Source organism: Rhodnius prolixus, unplaced genomic scaffold (genome assembly GCF_049639745.1).
Source record: "Rhodnius prolixus isolate KJV_2025 unplaced genomic scaffold, Rpr scaffold_2, whole genome shotgun sequence".
In the NCBI taxonomy this organism is placed as follows: domain Eukaryota; kingdom Metazoa; phylum Arthropoda; class Insecta; order Hemiptera; family Reduviidae; genus Rhodnius; species Rhodnius prolixus.
The window spans coordinates 22,954,988-22,980,954 of NW_027411592.1; the positions used below are offsets into that span (position 1 = coordinate 22,954,988).

The 25,967-nt window shown below is 30.8% G+C and overlaps 4 protein-coding genes across 23 annotated transcripts in view; 2 read left to right on the plus strand and 2 right to left on the minus strand.

Moving 5' to 3' along the window:
- Nucleotides 1-170: 170 nt before the first annotated feature.
- Nucleotides 171-3,990, plus strand: eIF3g1 (eukaryotic translation initiation factor 3 subunit g1). Its single transcript, XM_074120938.1, has 5 exons — nucleotides 171-466; nucleotides 618-831; nucleotides 953-1,108; nucleotides 2,039-2,387; nucleotides 3,676-3,990. The coding sequence occupies exons 1-4, from the start codon at nucleotides 326-328 to the stop codon at nucleotides 2,383-2,385; spliced, it is 858 nt and encodes a 285-aa protein (XP_073977039.1). The 5' UTR covers nucleotides 171-325; the 3' UTR covers nucleotides 2,386-2,387; nucleotides 3,676-3,990.
- Nucleotides 3,991-4,134: 144 nt separating this feature from the next.
- LOC141450451 (uncharacterized) lies at nucleotides 4,135-25,798 on the plus strand. Of its 19 annotated transcripts, XR_012456119.1 has the most exons (14): nucleotides 4,135-4,732; nucleotides 4,992-5,129; nucleotides 6,757-6,978; nucleotides 10,906-11,010; nucleotides 11,195-11,610; nucleotides 15,607-15,758; nucleotides 15,888-16,009; nucleotides 16,103-16,218; nucleotides 17,376-17,447; nucleotides 17,559-17,648; nucleotides 18,291-18,591; nucleotides 18,690-18,736; nucleotides 20,270-20,310; nucleotides 20,408-20,544. XR_012456119.1 is itself a non-coding variant. In XM_074120915.1 (12 exons), the coding sequence occupies exons 1-11, from the start codon at nucleotides 4,685-4,687 to the stop codon at nucleotides 20,682-20,684; spliced, it is 1,758 nt and encodes a 585-aa protein (XP_073977016.1). In that variant the 5' UTR covers nucleotides 4,135-4,684; the 3' UTR covers nucleotides 20,685-20,702; nucleotides 25,664-25,798. The 19 variants fall into 19 exon arrangements, 16 of the variants coding, with proteins under 16 accessions (XP_073977016.1, XP_073977014.1, XP_073977024.1 ...); XR_012456118.1 differs by having other exon boundaries at nucleotides 18,291-18,736; XR_012456117.1 differs by lacking the exons at nucleotides 20,270-20,310; nucleotides 20,408-20,544 and having other exon boundaries at nucleotides 18,690-19,957.
- LOC141450463 (probable RNA-binding protein EIF1AD) lies at nucleotides 7,833-9,069 on the minus strand. The gene is made up of 2 exons (XM_074120947.1): nucleotides 8,419-9,069; nucleotides 7,833-8,126 (listed from the first exon to the last, which is right to left on the minus strand). Exon 1 carries the CDS (start codon nucleotides 8,890-8,892, stop codon nucleotides 8,464-8,466), a length of 429 nt encoding a protein of 142 aa, XP_073977048.1. The 5' UTR covers nucleotides 8,893-9,069; the 3' UTR covers nucleotides 7,833-8,126; nucleotides 8,419-8,463.
- Nucleotides 21,579-25,967, minus strand: part of Grip (Glutamate receptor interacting protein) — a 46,052-nt gene continuing 41,663 nt past the window's right edge. For both annotated transcript variants that reach the window (XM_074120910.1, XM_074120911.1), the window contains exons 11-15: nucleotides 25,645-25,924; nucleotides 25,164-25,302; nucleotides 23,456-23,605; nucleotides 23,198-23,314; nucleotides 21,579-21,908 (exon numbers count right to left, since the gene is read on the minus strand). In XM_074120910.1, the coding sequence (XP_073977011.1) occupies nucleotides 21,834-21,908; nucleotides 23,198-23,314; nucleotides 23,456-23,605; nucleotides 25,164-25,302; nucleotides 25,645-25,924 (761 nt within the window). In that variant the 3' untranslated portion in view covers nucleotides 21,579-21,833. The remainder of the gene's footprint in view (nucleotides 21,909-23,197; nucleotides 23,315-23,455; nucleotides 23,606-25,163; nucleotides 25,303-25,644; nucleotides 25,925-25,967) is intronic.

Below are 25,967 nucleotides of genomic sequence, written 5' to 3' on the forward strand. Positions count from 1 at the left end.
AATTTTATAATATTTCCTGCTATGTAAAACAAAATTTTTAAAATATACTTGTGGATACAAATAATTTTTATTGGTAGTCATGACAAACCTATTATCATCATTGACTACATTTTTTTCATTGCGTGATCATACTGGAATGGATCAAAGGGCAGTCTAATCAAGAGTTGATAGGTTATGTAGTTGCATATGGTTCCTTAAAGCTTGCCAACAAATACTGTGTGAGGATTACTTTGTGAGACCAAAAGAAGTTATTAATTTTCAATCCAACTCTTTTTTTACAACTTCATCCCCTTCTGAAAGTTTTTTGAACCATCCAATTGCTAACATGCCCGTAGCAGAAGAAGTAAAATCGAGTTGGGCAGATGAGGTAGAAGAAATAACTGAGGATCTTCCTCCCCCAAGTGAAGTGTATGAAAATGGATTAAAGGTTGCCACAGAATATAAAAGGAATGAAGACAACAAGAAGGTAAGTAATATTTAAAACACTGAAATGTGGTTATTGTATAAAAAAATAACATGCACCGAATATCCAAATAATTGCTTAAGTTTAAATTTTATGAAAAAAGTTAAAATTATTTAGATAAAAAAGAACTGATTGAGTTATTGAATTTTCATAGGTTAAAATTGTACGTACTTACAAAATTGAACGCCGTGTAGTGTCTAAGTCAATTGCTCTGAGAAAAACTTGGAGAAAATATGGCATTGCTAAAGATGATAAGCCAGGCCCAAATCCAGCTACAACAGTAACTTCTGAAGAAATTTTTATGCAGTTTATAACGAGCAGAGAAGAGCAAGAGAAAACCGATGATGATATTCTTGAGAAACTTAGTAGTAAGCATGATAATAATATGAAATAAACATTGTTCAATATTTTATTTTGAAAGCAGGTATAATATAATGGAAAACAGCACAGTAGTGAGCGTTCATTAAAGTGGCTATATTAATTTTTTAGGTATGACGGATAAAACTGTTAAATGCAGAACTTGCGGAGGTGGCCATTGGACATTGCAGTGTCCTTACAAAGACACTGGTTATATTCCAACCAAGACTGCCACTCCTGCTATTCCAGAAGAGAAGAAACCAGTTTCAACGCAACCAGAAGATAAAGGTTTGTTACAATATTTTTTTGTTGTGCTGTTAATTTCACTTACGAAGAGGTATTGTGGTCGTTTGAAAATTTTATCTAAGGTTCCCTGAGTGAAAAAAAGTCAATTTGAAGTGGTTTGTTACTAATTTTTTGCATCTTAGCTTTGTACAATTTTTCTAAGTGGCTCCTACATATTTTCCTTTAAACTTTAAAAGGTAATTCCATAAATCAGTCACTAAATTAAAACATTTTGCGAATTTAGAGATTCTGGGTTATAGATTTAGCCCTTACTATGCAATGCAGAGTGTGTTGGGGTAAAATTGACGGTAGCGCTCGTGGGAGTAACGTAACCAGCAAAGTAATTATTTAAAACCAAATTAAGTTTTAGTTTGGTTATTGTTAGTTAGAATTGCAATAAGTCAAAATTGTTGTTTTTATTATTAGAGGTAATGAAAGAAGATAATGAAGTCGTTTTCAAATCACCAGATTTGACTCAAGTTTTTTTTTGTCACCTCTACAAATGGGGTGGTTTCCGTAGCTTTCGTAACAACTAAAGCACCATCTCATAAGCTAAACATCGAAAATTAATTGAAAGCAGCTTTTTACTTAGACTTACCTCATATATTTAGACATTTCATAGCCACAGAAACACCGCAGGTAAAGCTACCTACATTTGACAGCCAATTAGTAAATAAAGTTAGCATTTTAGAGAGATCAAATTTTGCCAATAATATTCGATACACTTAAGAGAGAGCCGAGCTTTTTTGATTGTGGTATTTAACTTTCAATTTAATTTGGTATCGAAAAGTACTCCAAACAACTTCTAATTTTCTGTTTTTTTTTATTTACATTTTTCTCAAGAAAATTTTTTTATTGATACTATATATTTTAAAATTTGCTCAAAATACTGCCTTTCTGCCAATTTAAAAATTTGTGTATTTATTAACTCAGGTAAAATGAAATATGTGCCACCTGGACTTCGAGATGGTGCTAATAAACGAGGAGAAACTATGGGAAGTCATCAACGACATAGAGATGATGCTGCAGCTATTCGTATATCAAATCTTTCTGAATCAACTCAAGAATCAGATCTTGAAGAACTTGTTAAACCATTTGGCGATTATAATAAACTTTTCTTAGCGAAAGACAAATCCACAGGTCTATGCAAAGGTTTTGCGTATATTCATTTCAAGTCAAAACAGTCCGCTGCAAATGCAATTAGTGCTCTTAATGGACATGGTTATGATCATCTAATTCTTGGTGCAGATTGGTCTAAACCACAAACACACCACACATAGAAGTAAGTTTTATTTTTTAAATATATGTCTGTTATTGTATTTAATATTTCTTTTCTTCTCGTATTGTTCCAAATTGTGGATTGGCCATCAATAACAAATTATGTTTGTGCGATCTCAATTCAATGTAAAGAATTCTATGTAGTGTTTTCCAGTTTTACAGTCCTCAGTTAGCCGAATACCCGTGCTTTTTCTACGGAATTCTTAATTATTATAAGTTCGTATATCGCATGCAATTTGGAGTCATAAAGGACAAAGTTACATACTAAATTAAAATAATGTAAACAATCCAAAAACCTGAATTTAGTAGACCCTGATTCAGGACAAATCACAGATATCAATAATAAATTAGAAGGCTTAAACCCTTTCAACGTACCACCTTCCTGGTTGTTTGGTCGACCTCGCGAGGCTAATTGCTTAGCTTAAACTTTCGATACCACTCTCACATTTAGTGCTCAGGATGACCTTTCTGTAGTCAATTTTTCTGCTTTTCCATTTGGCTGGAAGATGACTAAGGTTTTCTGGTGGATTGGCCCTGGAGTACGCCGAAGGAGTAACAGTCCTTCCCTAGATCTACAGGTCTACCTTATTGATGGTCATGGAGTAGCACTCTTTAATAGGAAGCTCCAGACCTACGAATTGAAGGGGTAGTTTGGTGGGATCATCACCGGGGTATAAAGATGTTTTCTCTATAGCCGACTCCTATGAAACTCGTGGCTTTGATGACGTTTGATAGAAAGTATTAGCCTGATGAAATCTGAGGAATTTGAGCTAGTAGACTCGACCCTGAGTGTAAATTCAGTGGCTAACCACTCAGTGATCGCTTTCCCCTATATTATTGTTACTACATTATTTTTATTATCAACCTCCAGCAGAGAAACCAACGGTCTTTGGGCACTCCCGACTTATAGCCTTCAATAATAACCCACATATACAATATAAGCGAAGGAGCAATTTTTCAGGATATTGGCCTTGCAGATGTCCTTGTTTAATAGCGTACACTGACAACTTTAAGACTGTGTGTTACACTCTCTCTGTGTGTTATGCTCATTATGCCAGTCTTCGGACAAAGAGCAGCAATGAAGCTCGTAGATTATTGAATAATAATGATAAATATTGTATACGATAGTCTTGATAGTCATTATAAATTTCGCATAATTGTACAGACTTGTGAAATTGACGTAAGTTTTATTTTTAAAAGATCTTCGGGTGTCTGAAAATGATATAATTAGCTATAATTATTACATGTTGTGTTAAGTAACTTTTTTACATCTTACTTTTATATTTTTACAGGTGATCAAATTGCTGTCATTTAAAATAAAAAAATAATAATCTAATAAATATGCAAAGTATTCTGAAGGAAAATAAAAAAATTATGATCCAAGCTATATATACTTTTTATTTTTTTTTTACCCATTGCAATAAAGCGAACTGTATAAGAGCGCGAAAGAGGTTTTTGATATAGTCATACTAAAAGGAAAAATGTGTAGCGTTTTATTATATGAATGATTTCTTCTCAACAGTGCTATTTTTAATGTAAGATAAAAATTTGTCAATTTTATATCAATTTATACTTTGTTCAAGAAATAAAAATAAATAATACCATTATTATTTATTCATTTAATTGGTTTGCCTAGGACTGCTGACATTCAGCCACTACTTTACAAATGTACTAAAAATCTTAGAAATTAATAAAATTGAATCCGCCATTCTGTTTTTTGCTGATAAGGATTATTTTTACAATAGATATGAAGCTGCTTATAATTTCTACTAAATTTTGAAAAAAAAAAAAATCTGAAGAAATTGGTATATATTTCAACCTACATTTATTAGAATGAAGCAAAAGTATAGCATTTTGAATACACATGTGTAATGTTAGTTTCACTGGGAATAAATGTAATCAATAAGTCAGTGTACTGCCATATAAAGTTACAGCTTGGGATTCATACAGGTTCGAGTAATAAATGCTCTAGAAATTACGGTGCTTTATAACGAAAACATACTTCAAATTTAATTTACATTTTTATTTGTTTATTTTATTATTATTATTATTTTTTGTAAATACATTTTTAATGTACTTCTTTTGGAAAGCGAATTAGTATGGAAAAATCTAAAAGACAAGTTCATTTTACATATGTGTTTTTGATATTATTGTTAAGTTCAAAAAATTTTGACAAATGTTAAATTTATAGACATATGGTAATCACGTGCATTCTAACGTCCATCTCTAAGTATTCGAAGATAATAGGATTGTCATAACAACGCTCGTAAAATGGAGCTAGACCAACCGAACTCCCCTTAAATGTCTAGGAAAGTATATAATGTATCCATTTTTTTAGATTTGCATGGGGTAAGTGGATTTTTACCAAAATAATCTGTTATTTTTTTTTTGTTTTGACTGTAAAATTTTCAACTTACTAGTACTAGTTAAGGACATCACCGTTTTTTAACTCATTAAAAATGCCATAATTCTAACTCCACATTCTTTCTGCTGTTTATATTCGACATTTCACAAAATATTTTTACGCTAAAATTATTTATTAAGCAGTAAGGAAACCTAATTATTCTATTCAATCAAACATTGGTTTCAAAAGAAATTCTTTCGGCAGGTTAGTTGCCCAGGGGTATGGCTTTGTCCAAAAGGAACAATTTTGGTAAAAATTTCTCTTTTTGGTGTGTCAGAAGTTTCAAAACAAGTCAAGCCCGTGTTTCCGCTTCGCTTTAATGAGAGATTCCATTTTCAAAAGGTTGGTTAGCTTTCATTTTATTTTAACAAAGTAATTTGATTACAGCTTGTGGACTTGGGACGTAGGTCGGTATTAGGACGGGCATAGTTCTTACTTTTACGACTTTGCCCGTTTATTAAATCCTTCCTTCTATTTTGATAGAGTGCACAATAGATACTTTTCCCCTGCAATCAGAGGATATTAATTAAAAAAAAGTGACGCAGTAACAGTGACTCTTATCTGATCTTATTAAGGGATAGTTAACAAAAATCGTATTAATCTATAGAATTTACTTATTTCAGAACGAATTACTTGGAATTAAGTTAAAAACAAACCAGTAAATTTTACAGTGTTATTAAAAGCTAAATAAAATAATAAATCCGCAGACATTTGGCAACTAATTACATTTGGAGCTCTTTATGCTTTTCCAGATTCTCTAAGATATTTCAAAACCATACCCTTATTGGAATTATTTTTATGATACTTATTTCACACACCATTTATTGATCACGTTGCTATAGGTTTATACAAAAACTTAGAGCTCTAATAATCATTGCAATCGATGAAGGATTTATTCCTAACTGTTCTTTTAAGTTTTTTATCACTTACCTATTGATAATTAATTCAAATAATCTTTGTTAATTGTCATTAAAATTGCTACTTTAATTTTCTTAAAAGAAAATTGTAATTTTTAAGATGGAATTTATAATTTTTTCGTTTTAATTATAATTAACTTTTTATTAAGAAAAAAGCTAATAAGCAAAATATAGTGATCAATACAATTGAGTTTTGTTTAAAATGTTTCATAGCTACGATCGACCTCACGACTTCCCAATGTTAAGTACAATCTTTAATTTTTCCTTTTTGCAAAATGTTACCTGTATAAACCTAGTTAGGGAATACTTTAAAAAAAACAAAACTTGTTCTTTCTTTTTGAAAAATTAAACAATTACGAACGAATACTTTCAAAGTTTGTTAGCTCATAGGTTTCTTAAACTCGGCCCTTAACGACATGACAATAATGAATCATAGCTTCACTTGCAGAAATTAAAAAATCGAAGATTAAAAATAACCCTGGTCGTGTTATTAATCAGAATTGTGGGGGAATTTTAATAATTTAAATTTTCAAAACGGACAATCATAGAATAATTATTAACCCTGTCCCAGAGAGTACTTATTTTTTTACTCCTTTCCAGTACTTCGCTTAAGTCTCTTAACGTCTATGTTCCTAGGTCAATGCTTTAACTGAAGATTTTTCACGAAGTTTTAATTTAAAGAGCAGTGTCATCTATTCGCCCGACATTTTTTATTTCATCTAGACAATGAAGGCGTATGTTTTCTTGTCACTTTTTGCTAAGTTTAATAATTTTAAATGACACAAGATAAATGTAAATTTTACTGGCATTGTAAAGAAATATTTGCATTCTAAATGTAGCACTTTAGTTAAATGAAAATTCTCGTATATTAGAAATATTTTGCAATTACATTTTTTTTTTTTTTTTTATTTATTTATTCTGTTTTAACCAGATAGGTGTACAGAATGAATAGATGATTACATAATCAATTCATTTACAAATCGCTTGTTGTTTCATTTTTAGAAACAAAAAGTTTTACAGAAGATTACGCACATTTACAATTGCATAAATAGACTTTCAGGTCGGCTCAGACGCTGCCCGATTTACATGCACATCTACATAATTCTCTGGTCAAAATGCAGTTAATTCAACATCCACCTGCAACAACGGAAATGGTTGTTTTAGCAGTGTTTTGCTCGACCCTGACTGGAATACTGTATCCTAGCCCAAACCTTAAGTTATCTGAGACTACTGCAGACGTTGACCTATTGTTCTGTCCATGTAAAATATTTCCAGTAAGTAGTATTTTTTAATTAACATGAATGTAAACAAATTAAAGCAAAGCATGAATTAATCTATTAAAGTAGAAAAAAACAATATCCTAGATTAGGAGAAATGAACATTGCAAAATATTTTTATAGGACAATGTCAATTTATTAATAACAAATTATTTCTCTAACTCTGAAGATGCTTTTGAGGAAGGATACCTACCTAATAGTCGTGTAGGGCAACTATTCAATTTTCCAATCAAAGGCCATGGCTAAAAAGAGGTCCTTTCCTGATTAAATCCTTTTTACACTATCATTTTACGAGAAAATACATATTCAGATGAGATTTTCGGAGGAGTTTTCGAAGGACGATCGTTTAGATTACTCTGAGTTCAATAAAACGTAGTTTTGAGAAATTTCTCTTGGGTTTTACAACTTATTTAAAAAAATTAGATTTGCGGTAGGTGGACATTCCGTTTGGGTTATATCAAGAAATACTGATTTAATATATTGTAACGCAAGGTCCGTGCGGTTGGTTCAAACAAGCAAAATTAAAACAAGTATTTAAAACGCAATGTCTTTTGGAGAACATACATATGTTATAAAAGTGAAAAAATACCTTCAGTTAAGTGATACTACAGTTAAGGTATTTTTTCAAACTCAAAATTTAATGATTATATTTAATTAAACCCTTTATCAGATAAGTGATCGGTAATGTTTTTATCAAAGCAATTTTTCGTACAAATAGATTCAAAATAGATATTTTCAATGGAAACAAAAAATTTCATAATTCCAACAATTTCTACTTACAAAAAGTTTTTTGAAAAGTAAACAAATTTATTTTTTCCTAAAATTTTTAAATGATTAAAAAACAAAACTGCTTAAGAAAGAAGTATTTTTATTTTTATTAAAAAATTTGATATGCAATTACAGAGATATGACAAAGTGAAATTACCTGAGTGGACAAAATTGACTTTCACTGTTAAAATAACTAGAATCATCAGTTTATAAAAGTTATGCAAGATTTTTTTCTTATCTTCATACGGAACACTTCAATAATTTGTTTTCCCATGGAGAGAATCCATGTTAATGTTTAATCCTACATACTTCTGCCGCATCTTAATTTTCATCCAGCTGCCTTTGGAATAGGGTTTATTCTGCTAAGACAATGAAACCTGGGGACAAAACATATTATAAAATGTCACATTACTTAATAAAAATACGTAATAATAATTAGTGGCATTTTTAAATCTATTCTCCATAAAAAGAAATCAGAAATGTTATCTGCCTTGTTTTTTAGAGTTAATTGTTTAATCAAGAATGTATTCCTTTATAGAGAGGAAAAATGTGTATTGGCGAAGAATTTCACACATAAGTAAAATAATACTTCACTAGCGCTACATCCACAGTTTCGATGCTCAAAATAGGATCTAAGTATAAATAGTTAAATATCTTACAAGTACCTACCTTCGCCAAACCATTACAGCAAACTGAACTGCGAAAAATGCCATCTTAATCGCTGTCATCAGTACTCGATTCTGAATATGAAGCTCCCTCTGGTTCACCCCTTTTATTAGGGTTACCTCCGTCAAATAAATATTCTTCAGAAACTTTAGAACAAAATTCTTTCGGCCAAACACCTTGATCTTTCAAAAATTGAATGTATTCTGAGTCCAATATACTAGTAATCTCAGCTTTTACTTTCATACCTTCCGATATTGGCTTAACTATTAAAAAGTCTCCCCTCTTGATCCACACTGCACGCCTAAACTTGGATGGCATAGAAACCAAAAATTCTTGCCCTTGAGCATCAGCTACTAAATGTAAATTATGTCCTCTGCCTTCCACAATGCGCACAATTGATTCATCCTTATTAGGCGGATTCAGCTCGCCTACCATGTGTTCACGTGTTACATGTTTCCTTTTTGTTGATGCAGACATAATAATTTCGAATAAAAATCCAAATCTTAAAACAACACATCAAACAATCTTTGACTTACTGGTTCATTTAAATTTAATCAGGACAATTGCAGTGAAACATACCATTCTTGACCGTTTCCATAATCCAGTACATAAGCATTTCATGTTAATTATATAACCTACCGTATGGTCCAACGCGCATGCTTCACTGTTGTAACGGCATGTTTACGTACCATTAATTGTGGCGGCAAACACTTCTTTTGTTTTTGAACTTTCTTATTCTAGCAAATTTATTTTCGTGGATGAAAATGTTATACTTCCTTGTTGTTTACATTAAGTAACGTTTTACAGCTCAATAGTCAAAGCATGACAAGAATATGAGGAAGACCTTTGAGGCGCCCATTACTTATAATTACGTTTTGTAAAATATAAAAAATGTAAAAGTTAATTAATTTTTATTTAATAATGTATGTACTTTATTCATTCAAGAAAAATCATAATTACGTACTATATCATGAATTATGCGTGACTTTAAACGAATTGGATTGCAGGCTTTCCTAAATTGTTATAATGGGCTCTCCCAAGCAGTTATGAATTTTTTAATTATTAGATAATTTCGTTAATTGAGGTTCCAAATCCATAAGATACCAATTATTTCATAAAAACTAAGGAGCATCCAAGATAATTTCAATCATCCTATTAAAAATCTTTATTCTTTGGATTTTGAGGATCCTCTCCTTAATTCTCAGCATATGTAATCAGGGTTCCGAGGTGTGAAATGTGGATCATGCTGCCTTTAATATAATTTAGACAATGGATATCTCATGAATAACTTCTCTTTTGTGAATAAACTTCTAAAGATAAGGAAATATACCAGATCTGATACATTCCTAGTAGTTAAATATTGTCACTTACACATTTAATTTTTATTACTACTATACAGATGTGAGGCCTTCTAATAGCACTTTAGAGGAAAGCAACCTCCCTCAACTAAAAGAGCCCTTAATTTTCCTCTTCCGGAAAATATTTAAAAATGTTATAGATATACATAAATTCAATTAGTATGAATAGCATCAACCAAATCGTACAAACTTTCAATAGACTATTGAATACGGTAATGGGACCTAAACTAAATATTTTATTTTAAGTTTCTGCGATTTTTACCCTCTCGATACACTCCACAGACCATAACACCACACACAAATTCAGAACCATTCGTAAAATTCATTTTATGGGAAACAAAGGACAACAAATTGTACGCTTCCTAAGAAAACAGTAGAAGATGCTTTAAAATAGCGCAAAAATCTGTATGAAATAAAATAATATCGTGTCCAAAGCCGTTGTCATTCATGTATGATGTGTTTAAGTTGTAAACTACACCCTCACAATTAAAATTTTTAGAAAACTATTTGCTTCATCCTTAAAAATTTGGAATAAAACAGAAATAATGCTAAGTAATATGTGATTCAATTTCGGAAAATATTTGAACGTTATCAAACCAATTTCAATAGGTAGCATATTGACGTATTTCTATAAACGAATAAAATATGGGCTTAATGCGGCACTATTTTTAAAAGAAAGAAGGTTGCTAACACCTAAGAAAAAAATCTTAACATTAAATAAAATGAGGAAATAAAAAAAAAATGTGTGTCAAAAAAAAACCCTTAAACTTGGAATTTATTAGTTTTGTTAGTTCCATTGTTTAAATTCAAGAGCATATATTTCATATCAATTCAAAATCTTTATCTTAGTCGTTATTCTTCATTCTGGATTTCAGCATGAAGATCATTAATTTTGAAAAATGTGTAATTTTAAAACGTATCTAAATACCACAAAGAAATAATGAATAATTAAATAATAAAGTTAGCATGGTATTGATTCCTTTTAAGAATCGTTTGCATACACTAGTTACAAAACTAATAAAAAAAAATAACAGGTGTACTTTATAAAAAAGGAAGTGACTCATACGATCAATAAACCAAAATACCAAAAAAAAAAACATTGTTCACAGCTACTATTATGTTTTTATATCAGGGAATAATTGCTCCTAAAGCTGAAGTTTCCACTAGGATTAATGTCAGAGAAACCGAAGAATTTATCAGAGGAGCCAAAATGAATCCAGCTACTGTCTCTTCCAAGGTATTATAATTTTCTATTACTATCACTAATTTTCTGATATGCTGTTTATTGTCTTCAATTTAATTACTTTAAGTCAACTTTCTCAATTGTATGTATGTTTTAAAAAGAAAGAATAAAACTGAATAATAGCATGTTTTTCCAAGTGGTTCAAGCATTAAATAAGGTTCTCTTTTTATGTGTATAGAATTGCAAATCACGTTTGGGCAAGGAAGATAAAATAATCCGACAAAGGGGAGTCTGTCACACCCCATTCAATCTTCATTGTAAATGTTTTCTTTCTCGAAATATCAATGAAAAGAGATGCGCAGAATTGTTTGGAAGTTTAAGACCACGTACATTAACAAAAATACCTAAATCTGCCATTTCTGTACCTCCATATGAAGATATTGATAGTAGTGCACAAACTAACGGGAAAATATGGTCAGATTTAAGCAGGAAAGCATCTAATGAAGAATATGTAAAATTTCAGTCTCATCAGAAAGTAGCAAAAAAGGAATCTTCGGGAGAAGAAGAAGAAGAAGAACCGAAAAAATCTGTAAAAGACATTCAATCAAAAGGTCTTGAAGGAGATTTTGAGAAACGAATACTTTGTCCATGTTGGTAAGTTTTTTTTTATACTATAATTCTCAAATTCCGAGCTTCCAACCTATCGGTTTTCATATAGTATTTCTTTACAGCATTTTAACTACTTCATTCTTTTATTCACATTCACATAATCAATGGTGTATCAATCATTTCTACGAGATGAACAGAAAATTGTGTAAGAATATCATTTATTTTTAAGTTTTCTTCTAATGTTCGTTTGTATACGGTCGTGAAAACAAAATCTAGCCCCGGAGAAATAAAAGTGTTGCCAAAAGAATAATTAAAAAATATATGCATACATTTTTCGCTTAATTACACCTTTTTCCAATTAAATTGTACTTCTTTGTATTACAGTTTTACTTCATTTATAACAATTCGATTCATTTTCTGTTTTTTTTTTTTTTTTTTTTTCATTTAATTCCCTTTCTATGAACAATATGAAATTATTTTCCAGAAATAAATTAACTTCGTACCATAAAACCTTCTTTGCACCCAATGTGAATCGTTTGGCAAACAAATTGCCTTTTCTTAGCCAATTCAATCATTGCCCTATTTTGAACAATGCTAACTATATTCCACTCAAATTAAATCTGTTTTTTCACTATTTATTTTCAAATCCAATCAATTTTATTCGAATATAAATTCTATGATTATCGATTATCATTATCCATTTAGGCTAAAGATTTCAATCCGCTGCTTTTCCAAGTACTGAACTCAGAAAAACTCAGATTGAATTCTTTGTGACCAACATCCTTGAATATTATTGAACTTAATTTCCCTCAAATTAATTGGTTTTAAGTCATATTGTTCTCTCTAATTTTACCATTTTGCACCACTTTGCAATCTAACAAGTAGATCTTTTCTTAAACGTAATGTACTTTTCACTTTGATCTAATACATTTATTTCCTTTTATAATAATGATTCTTGCACACACCCAGACTTTATTTGGAGGTAGTTTTGGTGTCTAACAAACGCCTAACTTTTTCATTTACAAATTTCCTTCATTTAGGAAATTACACAATCACTTTCAATAAGATTATTCCTGAGAGTATGTTTACAAAATAATTTATACAGCCTGGTTACTTTTATTGTCATTAATAATTAGATAATTGTTTCAAGCTTTTAACTCTGTGAGGTCTCGGTTTCGACAGAATAAGGGGATTTGCTGCTTATTTAGGTATGATATCGCAGAAAGTTAGGAAAACTGGTCATATTATTTTAGAAGGAGTTAGTTGCAATATATTTGTGTTGCTGAAATTCTAAGGGTAGGATAATCAATTCCAAACTCGTATTTTTTCAGACATTCTGGTGGTTCTACTGGCTGTCATGTTCTATGAAGGTAATTTAAGGCACTGTGAGACTAATGTTCATTCTAGTGATGCCACGAAAATAATTTAAAAAGATGTAACAGATATTTTCCTCAGACCCACTGACTTGCCACTGTCTGTGAAGTGGAAGAAGCAAACATAAACATTGACAACTGGCTTAAGATGCAAGGAATAATAAGACAAACTACTTTCAAATTAGCGACAACTGGAGTTCAGTCAAAGAAAAAAAATAATGCCACCACCAGTAGATTGTAGGAAATAAAAATAAAAATTAGGTAACCGATATATTAAGATCCAGCTAGAAAAACTTCAGAATGTATTCGTGAGAAACGTAATTAAATGAATTATTATTCAGTTAGATTTGAAGAATGCGTTTGTTAACATTTCAATGGGCCTTGAAAGCCGTACATATCCCGAGCGCTCAGTAAGAATTCCTAAAAACTTTGTTTGGGATTTGTAATTCGCCGCTTGTTTTCTATTTCTTTAAAACATATGTTTCGATCGGGTAAAAAAGGGCAATTGTTGGCGAACATGACTTGATTATCCCTGCCAAAGATAAGAAGGAACCACTGGTCCTACTAAATGGAAGTTTTGAAGTCCGCGCAAGGCATGGCTTATAAATTAAGGAGGAAAAATCTAACTTTTGGTTCGGAAAGCAACCAATCTGGATTTTTGAATGAACGATCAAGGCCTGAGGATAAAAGCCTTACTGAGATATCTGAATCTTCTTGCAATAAACATATACATAGTTTATTGGGCCTGACTGGCTATTTCAGAAAGCATATACAATCATTTTTTTTATTTATTGCTATATCTTAAATTGATATAATAAGGAAGAATGCCGATTTTCTATTTAGAAGCAGAAGAGAAGTTGGCGTTTAACTTATGGAAGGAATATTTGTCAAAGGAACCATTTATTAGGAACTATGACTAGAAGCTAATACCGAATAACAGACAGACGTCAGTCAAATTCAACATAAAAGCTATTTCAAAGGTGACTTGAAACCGAAGAATATAATAAATTTAGCCCAAATGACGGAACATTCTAGAAAGAATACGATATTGGGCATTTTCGTCGTAAAGAACAAAAAAACTGATTGATAAAGTCTTATATTTCGATTTAAAAAGAAAAAATCTCCACTATTTGTGAGCTGTGTGTCATAAGCGACAGATAGAAAGGGTATCAGGGAGGTTATTTAGTCCATTCCTGAGGTAACCGTTCCCTTAAGTTCTAATCAAATAGATAATATCGGATCGTCACAGTCGACCGGAAAGTAGAAACGTAAGCATTCTTGTTGTAAATAGCATTGTGGAATTCGTTAGATGTACCCTATGAAATAATAACGTTAATAATAGTTATTATTATTAATAGGCACAAATCACTTTTGGCAATCGTATATTAAGAGCGTTGTTTTAGAGGAAATAGACAAGTCGAACGGGTACTACAAGTTGCGAAAGTCAATTGGAGAAAAATGAACACAGAAATTATAGATCTGACGGGATGGTACACACTCGTTTTCCGATTGCAAAAAGCTATCGCTTAGTTAACACTCATCTTCACCAATGAAGTTTATCGCCGTAAGGGAGCCATTTACCCTGGTTTGTAGAAATATGCAGGTAACAGCAAGACGTTGAGTCAGTGGAGATGTTCGAAGATGAGAGTAAAGAAAATATTTCAATAAGATAAAGAACTCTCGGGACCATATGCTAAAAAGACAATAACTAGATGTGGATTAAGAGTTCAAAAATATGAGATATTAATCATGAAAACTAATTTAGAGAGGAAAATAATTTGGTAAGCCAATTTCTAGACATAAAATAAGCGAAATTAAGCGCTAAGAAGTTATTACGATAGGAAATGGACTTGCTCCGAATATCACCAGTTTTACGGCTGATCACATGAAAAATTTATAAAAATGGTCGCTCGGGGCAAGTAACACACAGCAAGGGCGATCTGTGGGAACAGGGACAGTGAAAAATAGGAGACTAAAATACATATACGTAAATGGCGTATCTAGTTTTTTATAACAAGACTTTTTTCTTTATTTTGTATTTAGCGCTTTAAAATTTATCAAATAAGTTTTATAAGTGAACATTACTGTTTGATATTTATACATTTATGCTCAGGAACAAAATCTGCAAACCATAGACATATTAACCATATTGCGCATTAATGCATTGTGGTACTCGGTCCGATTCCCGGTCTAGGCCTTGAAGTTTATTTAATAGTTAATTGAATGAATTTTATAGTAAAGTAGGTTTGCTAATCGCCTCTGTTCTCGGCATCTAATTTGGTACTTGGACGTAAAGCCCGCCTGAAAAAATAGCGATTAACATATTGTGCACAAATAGTTCTGCGACGTTTATTTGAAACATTTACATCATACACTTTGTTAAGACTAGTAATATTTGGTGCCATTGGCCTGAGCACGCGGCTTCAACAATATAGTTCATTATAAGCCTTTGAACAGTTCTCTAGTCCAAGTACTACAATGGCAATACCCATCATCGGACGATGAGGTGCAGAAATTTATAGGAATAAAGGGAAATCTAAGCCGTGGCAATGTTCTCTGGCCTCACGGCAAAGCACTCAAGCAATCCTTCCTCTAAAATATTGTTATTTGTAAGATTATGTTTTAAATATTTTCGATTGATTCATATTTATCATAAAATCCATCATAGCAGAAAGAACGAGCCAAATGTGAAATTTCGTAACTTCAGTACATCAGCCGAACCTGAGTCACACAAAAATAAGGTGGAAACTACCAAAGATATTTCTCCAACTAAAACTACTGTTGCTGTTACTACAAAGCAAGCCTCTACCGCTACAGATGGTAAGATTGATTTTACTACAAAAAAAAATCTTTTCCTGTAAAATAATAATTAAAATAAAAATCGGCGCAAATGGCCAAGTTGTCGATGCGCCGGAAAAAAAAATAAAATAGAAAATTATTTTTGAACAGAAAATGAAGTTACGTCGAAATGCGAAGTTTGTAATTGTCCTGTGTGCATCAAATATGAAAATTATTTTATTCATAGAGCATTGAAACATAACAGAGGAGGTGCAAAGAGTAAATTTACAGAGGTATATATTAATATATATAAATTAAATACATTTATAATTAAGTATTTATATTATTTATTTCTACATTGAAGTACTTATTCTTCATATATTTAGACAAAAATGATGTCAGATAGCAGTGATTCAGCTGAATATTTTTCTCCAGAATTGAATCCTACAAAATGTTACTGTTTTAAGGATAAAGAAGATTTCAACAGTGAATTAAAATTAAAGTAAGAACATTTTCATTAAGCTCAATTTTTTCGTCTTATGCCTACAAGTTAATTTGGGCTGACCTTATGTAATAATTACTTTGACTACGTAATTACTTACCTGTTTAAGATGAATCATGTCATAGATTTAAAAAAAAAAATTGTGAAGGAAATGAGCATTATTCCTAAAATTTGAACTACCAATTACTTTTCATCCTTATTTGAATGTAATTAAATATCGTTAAGCGTACCCCAAGAGTTAATAAATTACAAAATAAATTATTTATTATTGATTCGGTTAAGATACAGATGAACATTCACTTGTATTCGCATTCTTCGAATAATGCCCGTTCCGGACTCTAGGTAAAACATACTTGTACCCCTTGTAGGCAATTGCTTATCTACACTTCTCGGGAATACCTCTGTTGTGAAATTTTGCCGAGAATATTTTATCGGTTTTGATTTCTATACGAGCATAACTCGGCTTTATTTTTAATAGATGTGTTAACTGACGGTCAAGAAGTATAATTTGATAAATTCATAGTATAAATTGATATTGTGATTTTTAGCGCTAAAAATTAGTCTGGAAACATTACTAAACATTCATTCTTTTCTCAACGGTTATATCTGGAGGCATTTAATAAATTATTGAAAAAGAATGTTCGCAAACAGGTTTTGTTTATGAATATGTTCTGTATTCCAAGCAAAATATATTGGCAGTTCACACTGAATTTTGATCTGGACAAGGGCTCCTCTATATACATGGTTCAGGGATTTCGCAGTTTTTCATCAATTATAAATAAACAGGTGGCGAGTAACAACTTACTAGCAAGCAATGCCTTCTTAAATTATAGATGTTATAAAACTCTGTGCTGAATGGCACAAAACTATGCGATCTCATTTTTCACCCTGGTCTGACTCCACGAGAACCCGGGTTTAAACTAGGAAGTTAGGAAGCATTATCTAAAACTCTGAAGTACCATTTTAATGTTCACATTTTTTAATATATATCTGGTTCTTGGCCATATAACAAATTCAAGCAAGTGAAATTTGTTCATTGGATGTCTTTACGCAGATTATAAGAGATTTCTTTAAGTGTTTAACAAAAATTGTCTATTTAAACATTACGAACATGTTAAATTGTAAATTAGATTAAAATGAAGTGGAAATACTTTTAGGAACAACCATGTTTCTCAGGAAGCTGATAACAATACTGACAGATGTATTGTTTGTAAATGTCCTCTGCCGTAGTAAGCAAATCTATTTACAAATAAATATAAAATTATTTACTTTTTATTATTTGCATAAATGATTTGGATCACTTTAGTTCGCAAATTATCGTTAAACTTTTATTGTTGCAGCAGCGCTAATAATGTTAATAACAAGGAGGTTACTGAAGAATCTAGTAATTCACTGGATAGATGTACCATTTGTAAATGTCCTCTACCAAAGTAAGCATTTTATGAGACTTTAGTTTCTTTCAAAACTTCTAAGCTTATTTTCTTGCTACATAAATATTTTTTGTTTTTAGAATGCCAACTAAAATTTTTTGAGGATTTCCTAAATAAATTTCTTGTAGGATATAAGGAATATCAAAGACATTTACTCACAGTTCAACATCTTATTAACTGAGTCTTCTTTTTAATTTAACAGCATCAATAAAAGAGATGAAAGTCATAAAACTAGTTTAACTGTGAGGTTTTTTAAAATTATTATTAAATTTAACGCGGAAGTCCCACAAACATTATTAAGTGTCGTCACGGAACATTATGCTCCTTTCTTCGTAAAGGTTGCTTTTTGTAACAGTGAAATTACAATAAAGTAAATTCGTATTTATAGAAGTATCATAACTTCCTCACTCATCTTTTATAAAAATATGAGATACATTAGTGAAAAGCATAATAGTATATATAGTCTATAGCAAAAAAAATAGCTAAATAAATACCTATAATAAATAACTACCTATAGATAGTAATAAATACCTATTTAGATAATTAACTGTTAAGAGATAATTTGTTCATTAATTAATACATTATATTTAGAAAATCAGTATAAATATATTGCTCTGTATTATTATTAGAAATATTTTTCAGACTACATCTAAATCACTATTAAATATAAGAATTACTAGAGGCTTAAACAAATTTCTTTCGCTCAGAGGTAAGGAAAGTTTTGCGATCATGTCAAATTTTCAATTTCCATTTTTCACCGGAAATTTCCATTTTGAGGTCCTCGGGGTCGGAAAAATGATTTTTAGAAAATGTTTCATGAGTGTGGACGAAGTATTAAAACAAACATACTAAAAATGGCAGGAAGCTGAAACTGTGCATTTAAATTGTGCCCTACCAGAGGTCCTAACTGCAACCTAATGATCGAAGTCCATCTACCGAGAAAGTAACACTTTATTTCCTGAATGTATTTTACACTTTGTTTAAATTTTCTATAATCTATATAAACAAATTGTACTTAAAATGAACTAAAATTGTTATTAGAAACACTTTTCGAGGAAAATTCGATTATGGCACTTCCGAGTGAGTGGGTGAGTTGGTTTTTCTAAAAGACCATTTGAGTATAATGTACGGTTTTGTGTCTACAATATTATAACAAAAAAAAGTTGAATGAATTGCATAAAATCCTGGGGTTGATCAAAATTTCACTACAGGAAAAAGTAACAAATTTACTGTGAGAATTATTCAACTTTTTGAATTTTCTTAAATACTGCTCCCATGTTGTTTACTTAAAACTTTTTATCTCACTGCCACTAGTGTTGATCTCCATCTTTAAATCATGAATGTTTTCCGAGTCGATTCGGTTAAAGGGATGCTGAGAGAGAGAGTGGTCACTCTTTGCTCCTATATGTACATAACCCTATACATATCTATATATATTATATGTATGTATATATACACCGATTTGAGGAAAATCAATTCATACTTTTTCAAGAAAACCATAAAAATTGGAATATTTATTCAGTAAATTAGTGTTGTCATCTATCTGATGGTAACTAAGCGAAAAATCAAGTTCAACTTTCTGTAATATTTTGTTTTTTTGAGTAGCAGTGGATAAACAAGTACTCAAGGGACCACAAAACTCAAGGGATATATCCAGTGAAATCTCCAAATCGAAAATCTGCACGATTACAATACCCTTACTTAGTAAAGTAAAAAGGGATGAAACAGATTGACTTGCAAGTAGTTAACATTTACTTTAAAGTTGACAGAAAATCGTTGAGTAAGAGAAAAATAGCAAGTAAATGAAAATTAAATAAACAATAACAAAATTGGGTACGGCTTTTAGCCGAAATATCGAACCGGTATTTTAACCAAGTATATACTTGGTAGTTAGTTACTTCCTCTTCTTAGGCAAGAAATGTTTTGTTTTTAAACAAATAAGAGGAAGAAAAATTCAGTTTTGATAATTCGAATAAACAAAAAATATTCAATTCTCTTTCATTTTCCCTGATATAAATATTTTTTATAGCTTCACAGGAACGAAAAAATTTGGAAATCAAACTATAATTTAAACTTTGAAATCTACACAATCCATAAAATCCATTTTAATTTTAACTTTACTCAAAACCTGTGTTGTTTTTATAAATTATTCTTCTAATATAGGAAGTAAATCCTCTTGTGTGAATTTTCATATGAGTTGTTACTATCCATTGTTTTACACGTAAACATTCATACATAATGATTTATAAAGTTAAATATTTCCGATACTATTTTTTAAAGAAGTTATGTCATTTATAATGATTTATCAAGGATTGGCAACATGAAAGTCGTATTTAGGCAAATTATTATTAATTTTCGTTACTTATAGTCAAATTATTTATTAAGTAGTAAGCATGAAATCTAATGTTGATATCATCTGTCATAACATGCTTGTTGGTCATTATTTCTGAATGGTTTCCTCATTTTCAACCATCTTAAGAGATTTTGTTCAATATATTTTCGAAGAGAATTGGACTTATATTAGTAATGTTTCTGTTATCACTCTGTTTTATATTTGGATATAAAATTTTCGATATAAATGGGAAATTTGTGAAAACGGATGAATATCTGAAATCCTTCAGAAGCAAAACTACACCTACATGCAGTACGAAAAAAAATTGAGGTATTTACTGGCATGATCCTATGATCCATCCCCATATTTAAAAATAATAAATTAAATTTGTTTATTCAAATAAGTTTTAATTTCAACTTTACTCCAGAAATTTTGGAAGCCTTGGTAAAAGTCATCTAGAAGATGCCTTACCATTCACGCAACCACGGGAGCAGTTTTACAACGATTTGGATAAATACAATGGCCAATTGATAAATGGTTCTGATAAACAAGCACGCAACCCACAAACTAAAAAGAAATCAGCGAAGAAACCATCTAGCCGATTAATAAACCAATTACAGAACAAAAAATGGAATTTTAAGGGCTTTGTTAAGGAAGGAACAGGAATGTGGGACATCAAGGCTGCAGAGTGGAACAGAATGTGAACATTTATTTTAATATTGGTATTACCTTTTTTTCCAATTGTTTTAATTAAATTCGATGCACATAATTAGTTCTTATGAATTTGTATAAAAATTCGTTTTGATGATACTCTCAATTATTTTACCCTGTAATGGAAAAATAGATTTTCCAATTTGTAAAAAAATTTAATTGTAACAGAGCGCGAACTCTTCCAAACCTCAAAAAAATATTAATATTCCAGTCTAAACTGCCCCATTAAATTTCACTCACTATATTGTTTTTTACTCTTGCAACTGGCACACTTAAAACAAATTACAAAAGACCAACAAAACATTAGTAAATCACACAACACTTTTACAGTAATTGTAAGCACCCTTCACTAATACAGCACACTGCAATGAGACTGAAGAAGAAGTGTCTTAACGATAAACTTCGCAACTGAAACCCTATACGCCGGAGAGTGTCATCATTACTATTTATTAGTTATTATTGATAATAATTATTGATGCCATCAAGCTTATACAGTTTTTTATAAGGTATGACGAATGTTATTTACAGATGTTGCTTTCTCACAAATAAAAGTTTAAAAAAACACTAGTTTATAAATAGTAGGAGAACAAACATTTTAACATCCCTTACTTAAAATTATGGAAAAGTTTGCAAGCAATGGAGACTAAATTGATTTTATTTCTGTGTCAATTTTGTTGGAAAAAAAAAAAATAATAATTTCAAAATAATTGAGAAGCAATTTTTTCTATATTTGAATTGCCTTAAAAAGAAAGTTTTCTCAGGTTCTTTGTAACTCGCTTAATGTAAACCAAACTGTTGTATACAGTGATAAATATAGAATTTGATAAATGCATATTGTTGGGGACAATATAATGCTTCTAGAAAAGAAGATAAAAAATAGAAATAAATAATATATATATGTAGTTACTCTATTTCATCAAACAATTTTCTTCGTACAATTATTTGTGTTGAGTTATTATAAAATGAAACTAAATACACACCTGCTTATAAAATAAAATAAAATAATATAAAGTCTTCTTAAGTTTGTTAAGCTCCTAGCTAGTCGATAATTAATGCCTAACCCTATTTAGGTGTGGTAAACACTTACAAAACACTTGTTTTTTCTTACAATTTTAGGAACTATTAAATTATTTAATTTATTGTTAAAGTGTTTCAGTATGTTTGTATTGACACTCCGGCTGTGCTTCTTCCGCTACCTCTTCTACCCATTGCTGCACCTGTCAATAACAGATTTTTTCAATTATAAAGTCATGGCTTTGATATAAAATTTTGTCCCCTCCTCCAGCTTCAATGAGCGAGCTGGCAATATTGCTCCAGATAAAAGTGCAATATTGCACAGAGAATTTTCTTTCATAAAGAGTTAGAGTTCCGCGTAAAGCAACTTTGTGTTTGTTGAAAAAAAATGTAATAGTAAAGTATAATATTCTGTCCACTCCACAACACCTTGATAGACGTTTTCTAGAAAGACAATATATTAGGTCCCTACAACATAAATTCAGAGATGCCTGAATTTCAATCCTGTGCATGACAATTTACTGCAAGCAGTGAACTTCCTAAGGGCCAAACTATGATAGAACACACAGTGGGACGTAGTTGGTTGAAAAATCCTTTTAAGTTCAGAATTTTATTTTTTCTATTTTTCTTTGTTACGTTTCGTAATTAAAATTTCTTAAAAGTTTCGATGTCTTTCACTATAACAGTCTATACCTCAACGAAGAATGAATACCCGAAACGGTTGGAAATAAAAAATATAGAGTACATAATGCATAAAGAACATGAACATAATATTTAATGCTTGAAATAGGTATAAATTATTCTCATTTATAAAAGAATATAATAATAGATCAGAACATCACAAGATAACGATCTAATCAACAGAAACTTCGCAACTCATTTATGTTGCTTATACAAAACAACATCATAAAAATGAAATAAAGAGTACTTCAAAGATGACGTGTTTAAAGATAAAAGACAATATAATTTGTATCTTTAAAAAACAATAAAAGGACTCTACTAAATGAGATATAATTGAAGAAAGAAAACTAATGAGTCAAGAGAACTTTCCCATTGGAGGATCTGAGTTGGATTAGCTTTGTAAAGATTTGAGGGTCCCTAAGCTTAACTCAACCCACTAAACAAATTAAATTATAAAAACCCTCTCAGAGAATATTATATTTATATTAGGAATCTACAGGGACAGTTGTGTGCAAAATTATTTGGGTAACCCACTAATTTGATAGCCAATCCCTATAAAAATTCATCAATTATCTTAAATTTCGCAACGAAAAAACAGTGTGAGAGAAATTAGAGAACAAAATTATTTCTGGTATGCCACGATAGAACAATTTAGCCAGAATTAAATCTTCCTGTTCTCAGTAATATTAGTTACAAAACAAATGTGGTTCAATTTCAATAGTTTAGGCAAAATTTAAATTTTAATGCAGAAACAACAAAAACAAATCCCGTTAATATTATCATCTATAAGTTAATCAGCAAATTCACGTACCCCAGTTCCTTGTCTATCTTGATATCTCACTAAAGTCAGAGTAAGTTTTTTCCCTGCTGATGCCATTAGAGGAACTGTTAAACAGCAATCGAGATCATGTGTGGGCACATCATTAACCTGCAATCAAAAAAGCAATATTTTTTACAATAATTTACATAGAAAGCTAGGATTATTAATTCCTTTAAAAAAATGCTACGTATACTAAACTGTAAATAGTATATGAATTTATAAGTAAAAAGTAATTCTCTGTTAACAGACCTGTACAATTTTATCATATTGTCTAAGCATGCCGCACATATCAGCAGGACTTCCAGGTTTTATTGTATTGACGAATACACCTTTTTCATATAGGCCATCCGATACTGAGAAACCAAAGTCATCAAACAGCATGCTTTTGTAAAGGGTCACCTTGAAATGTACAAATTGAAATATAATTTAATTTTCTTCTGATCCAAGCAATAAACTTATTATTAAAGTAAATTTTGGTTTAGAAAAATCTTTAAATTCTGAGATTGATAATTTCCTATAATCATGATAGAAATTTACAATAATTAACCTATTACTAAAATATCATAAATTATAATATTGTTAACGTTATATAAATAATTCGCTTTTAAATCAAAGAAGTTTTTTAGTTGAAACAATACTTTCAATGTACTAATTTTACATTGTTTCGGATAAATATCATTTCCTTGACTTGATCCAAGGAGTATTTCGGCGCGATACTACGTCCACTAATTATCACACAGTTACCACAAGATTTGTGAATCTCGTTCGGGATAAAATATTAAACTGTTTTACCAGTAGGTAAAATTAAAATTATAATTGGTGCTCGCAATGGAGAGAGATTAGCACATCACTTAAGTCCCACGAAGGGATCCTAGATATGAATCCAGCTTCCCGCTTATTTTCTCTTTCTGGGAGCCTCTTTTACCTCCCTATAGAGTCTTGGTTGTAACTGTCCGGGAGCCGGTAGTACACTAAAAAAGGCTCTTGATTAAAAAAAAAAAAAATTGCAACATGCTGTTTTTTCACTAGCTCAACAGGGCCGTAGTCCTTGAATGCAGGCGTTAAACAAATAAAATATTTACTGGAATTACTCGCAGGAATTAAAAATAGTAAACTGTCATTAAGCAAATTGATTGTTATACACTACTGAAACATAAGTAACCAGGATTTTAAAGTGAGGTACTTGAAATTTAGAGGAAAATCGTTTAGAATGGCCAGCTTTATTTTTATGCCGATAATTTTTTAAAGGTGGAATGTTCACTTTCGATGAAGAAAATAAATGTAACCTGCGCAACTTTGAATTGCCAGATAACAGAACTAATTTAATAACATTAATTTGCTCCTATGCGTAAATTCAGGAAGAAAAATGAAAATAAGGTTTTACTGGATTATTGTATAATGGAAAACACTTATCCTAGTAGAGCGCTATATCACCCAACAATATACTCTATAAAGATGAAGATAATCGAATAAATGAAATTATATAATTCTTCCAACTTTCATAAATTAAAATAAAACAATGCCCATTTTTTCAAGCGAACTGAACGTCCAGTACGAAATTAGGTTTCATGAACGGTGGTGACTAACAATGGTATTCATTATAAATTTCTCAAATATACCACTGAATAATATCCAAGGCCAGGACCGAAAATCGAACCTAGCACTAAATAGATTTTTTCTTTGCTGGACTCGAAAATGAACAATATTATTTGGTTTGAATAAAAGTTTAAAATTATAACTGAGAAAGTAGTACTTGGGTGCACACATAACAACACAGATGTTTCGAAATCATACCATTACTTTATTTGCTTCTTTAGATTTCTTGACAATGTTACTTTTCTTAATGCTTCTATTTTAATGTCTTATTTGAGTTTCAAAGAAATTCACAGAGATTACATTTACCGTTTTTTTTTAAAAAAAAAACTGCTTTGTAGAGCAGCAGAGTATACACAATTACCTGGAAAACAGATTGGGGTTGATTCCTCGCACTATTTTTAACTTCAGAGCTCTTTGGCCCTCTAAATGTAGTGAAGGAGCTCACTTGTGGAACAGGCTGAGTGCAAGGCTCATTTGGAGTGTGATCTAAATTTTCCAATCTGAAAAACATGTTATCAACTGTTATTAATGTAAATTAAGAAAAAAATAATTATAACAATGAATGTTATTTATATTAACAATACAGAATAGATATATATATTATATAGAAACTCGGCCATAATCTTTATCAAATGGGACCTTAACAATCAATTTGTTACATTTATTTTTTCGGTTTTTTAGCTACATTTACCTTTTCGAGTCATTGAAATTTAAAACATAGATCATCCTTTAAAATATATTCCTATTTTACGCAATTCTACTCTAATTCTTTTGAACAACTTTATAATGTCGTATTAATCCATAAAAATAAAAATAAATAAATAAATGAAAAACTATCTTACGCATTTGTATTAATACTAGAACCTCTCCAGTGCAGTGGAAGTGTTACTTTCCTGGTTTTGTAATTCGTCTGCAAAGGACAAGGTGGTGATGGAGGAGGCCTAGGTGGAGGAAGATGCACCCTGTTACCGTCTGCAATGCTTTCTGACAACCTCAATGATGAGCAAGTTTCTTCTTCCTCATCTGACTGCTGGGTTGTCAGGCTGTTAACACTTTCCGTTCCTGGATCGTCTTGTCTCCACTGATTAACAGCAAAATCTGAACTTTCCAGGCAACGGTATCCTATAGACAGAAATGTGCTATCTCATCGTTGAAAATTTATAGA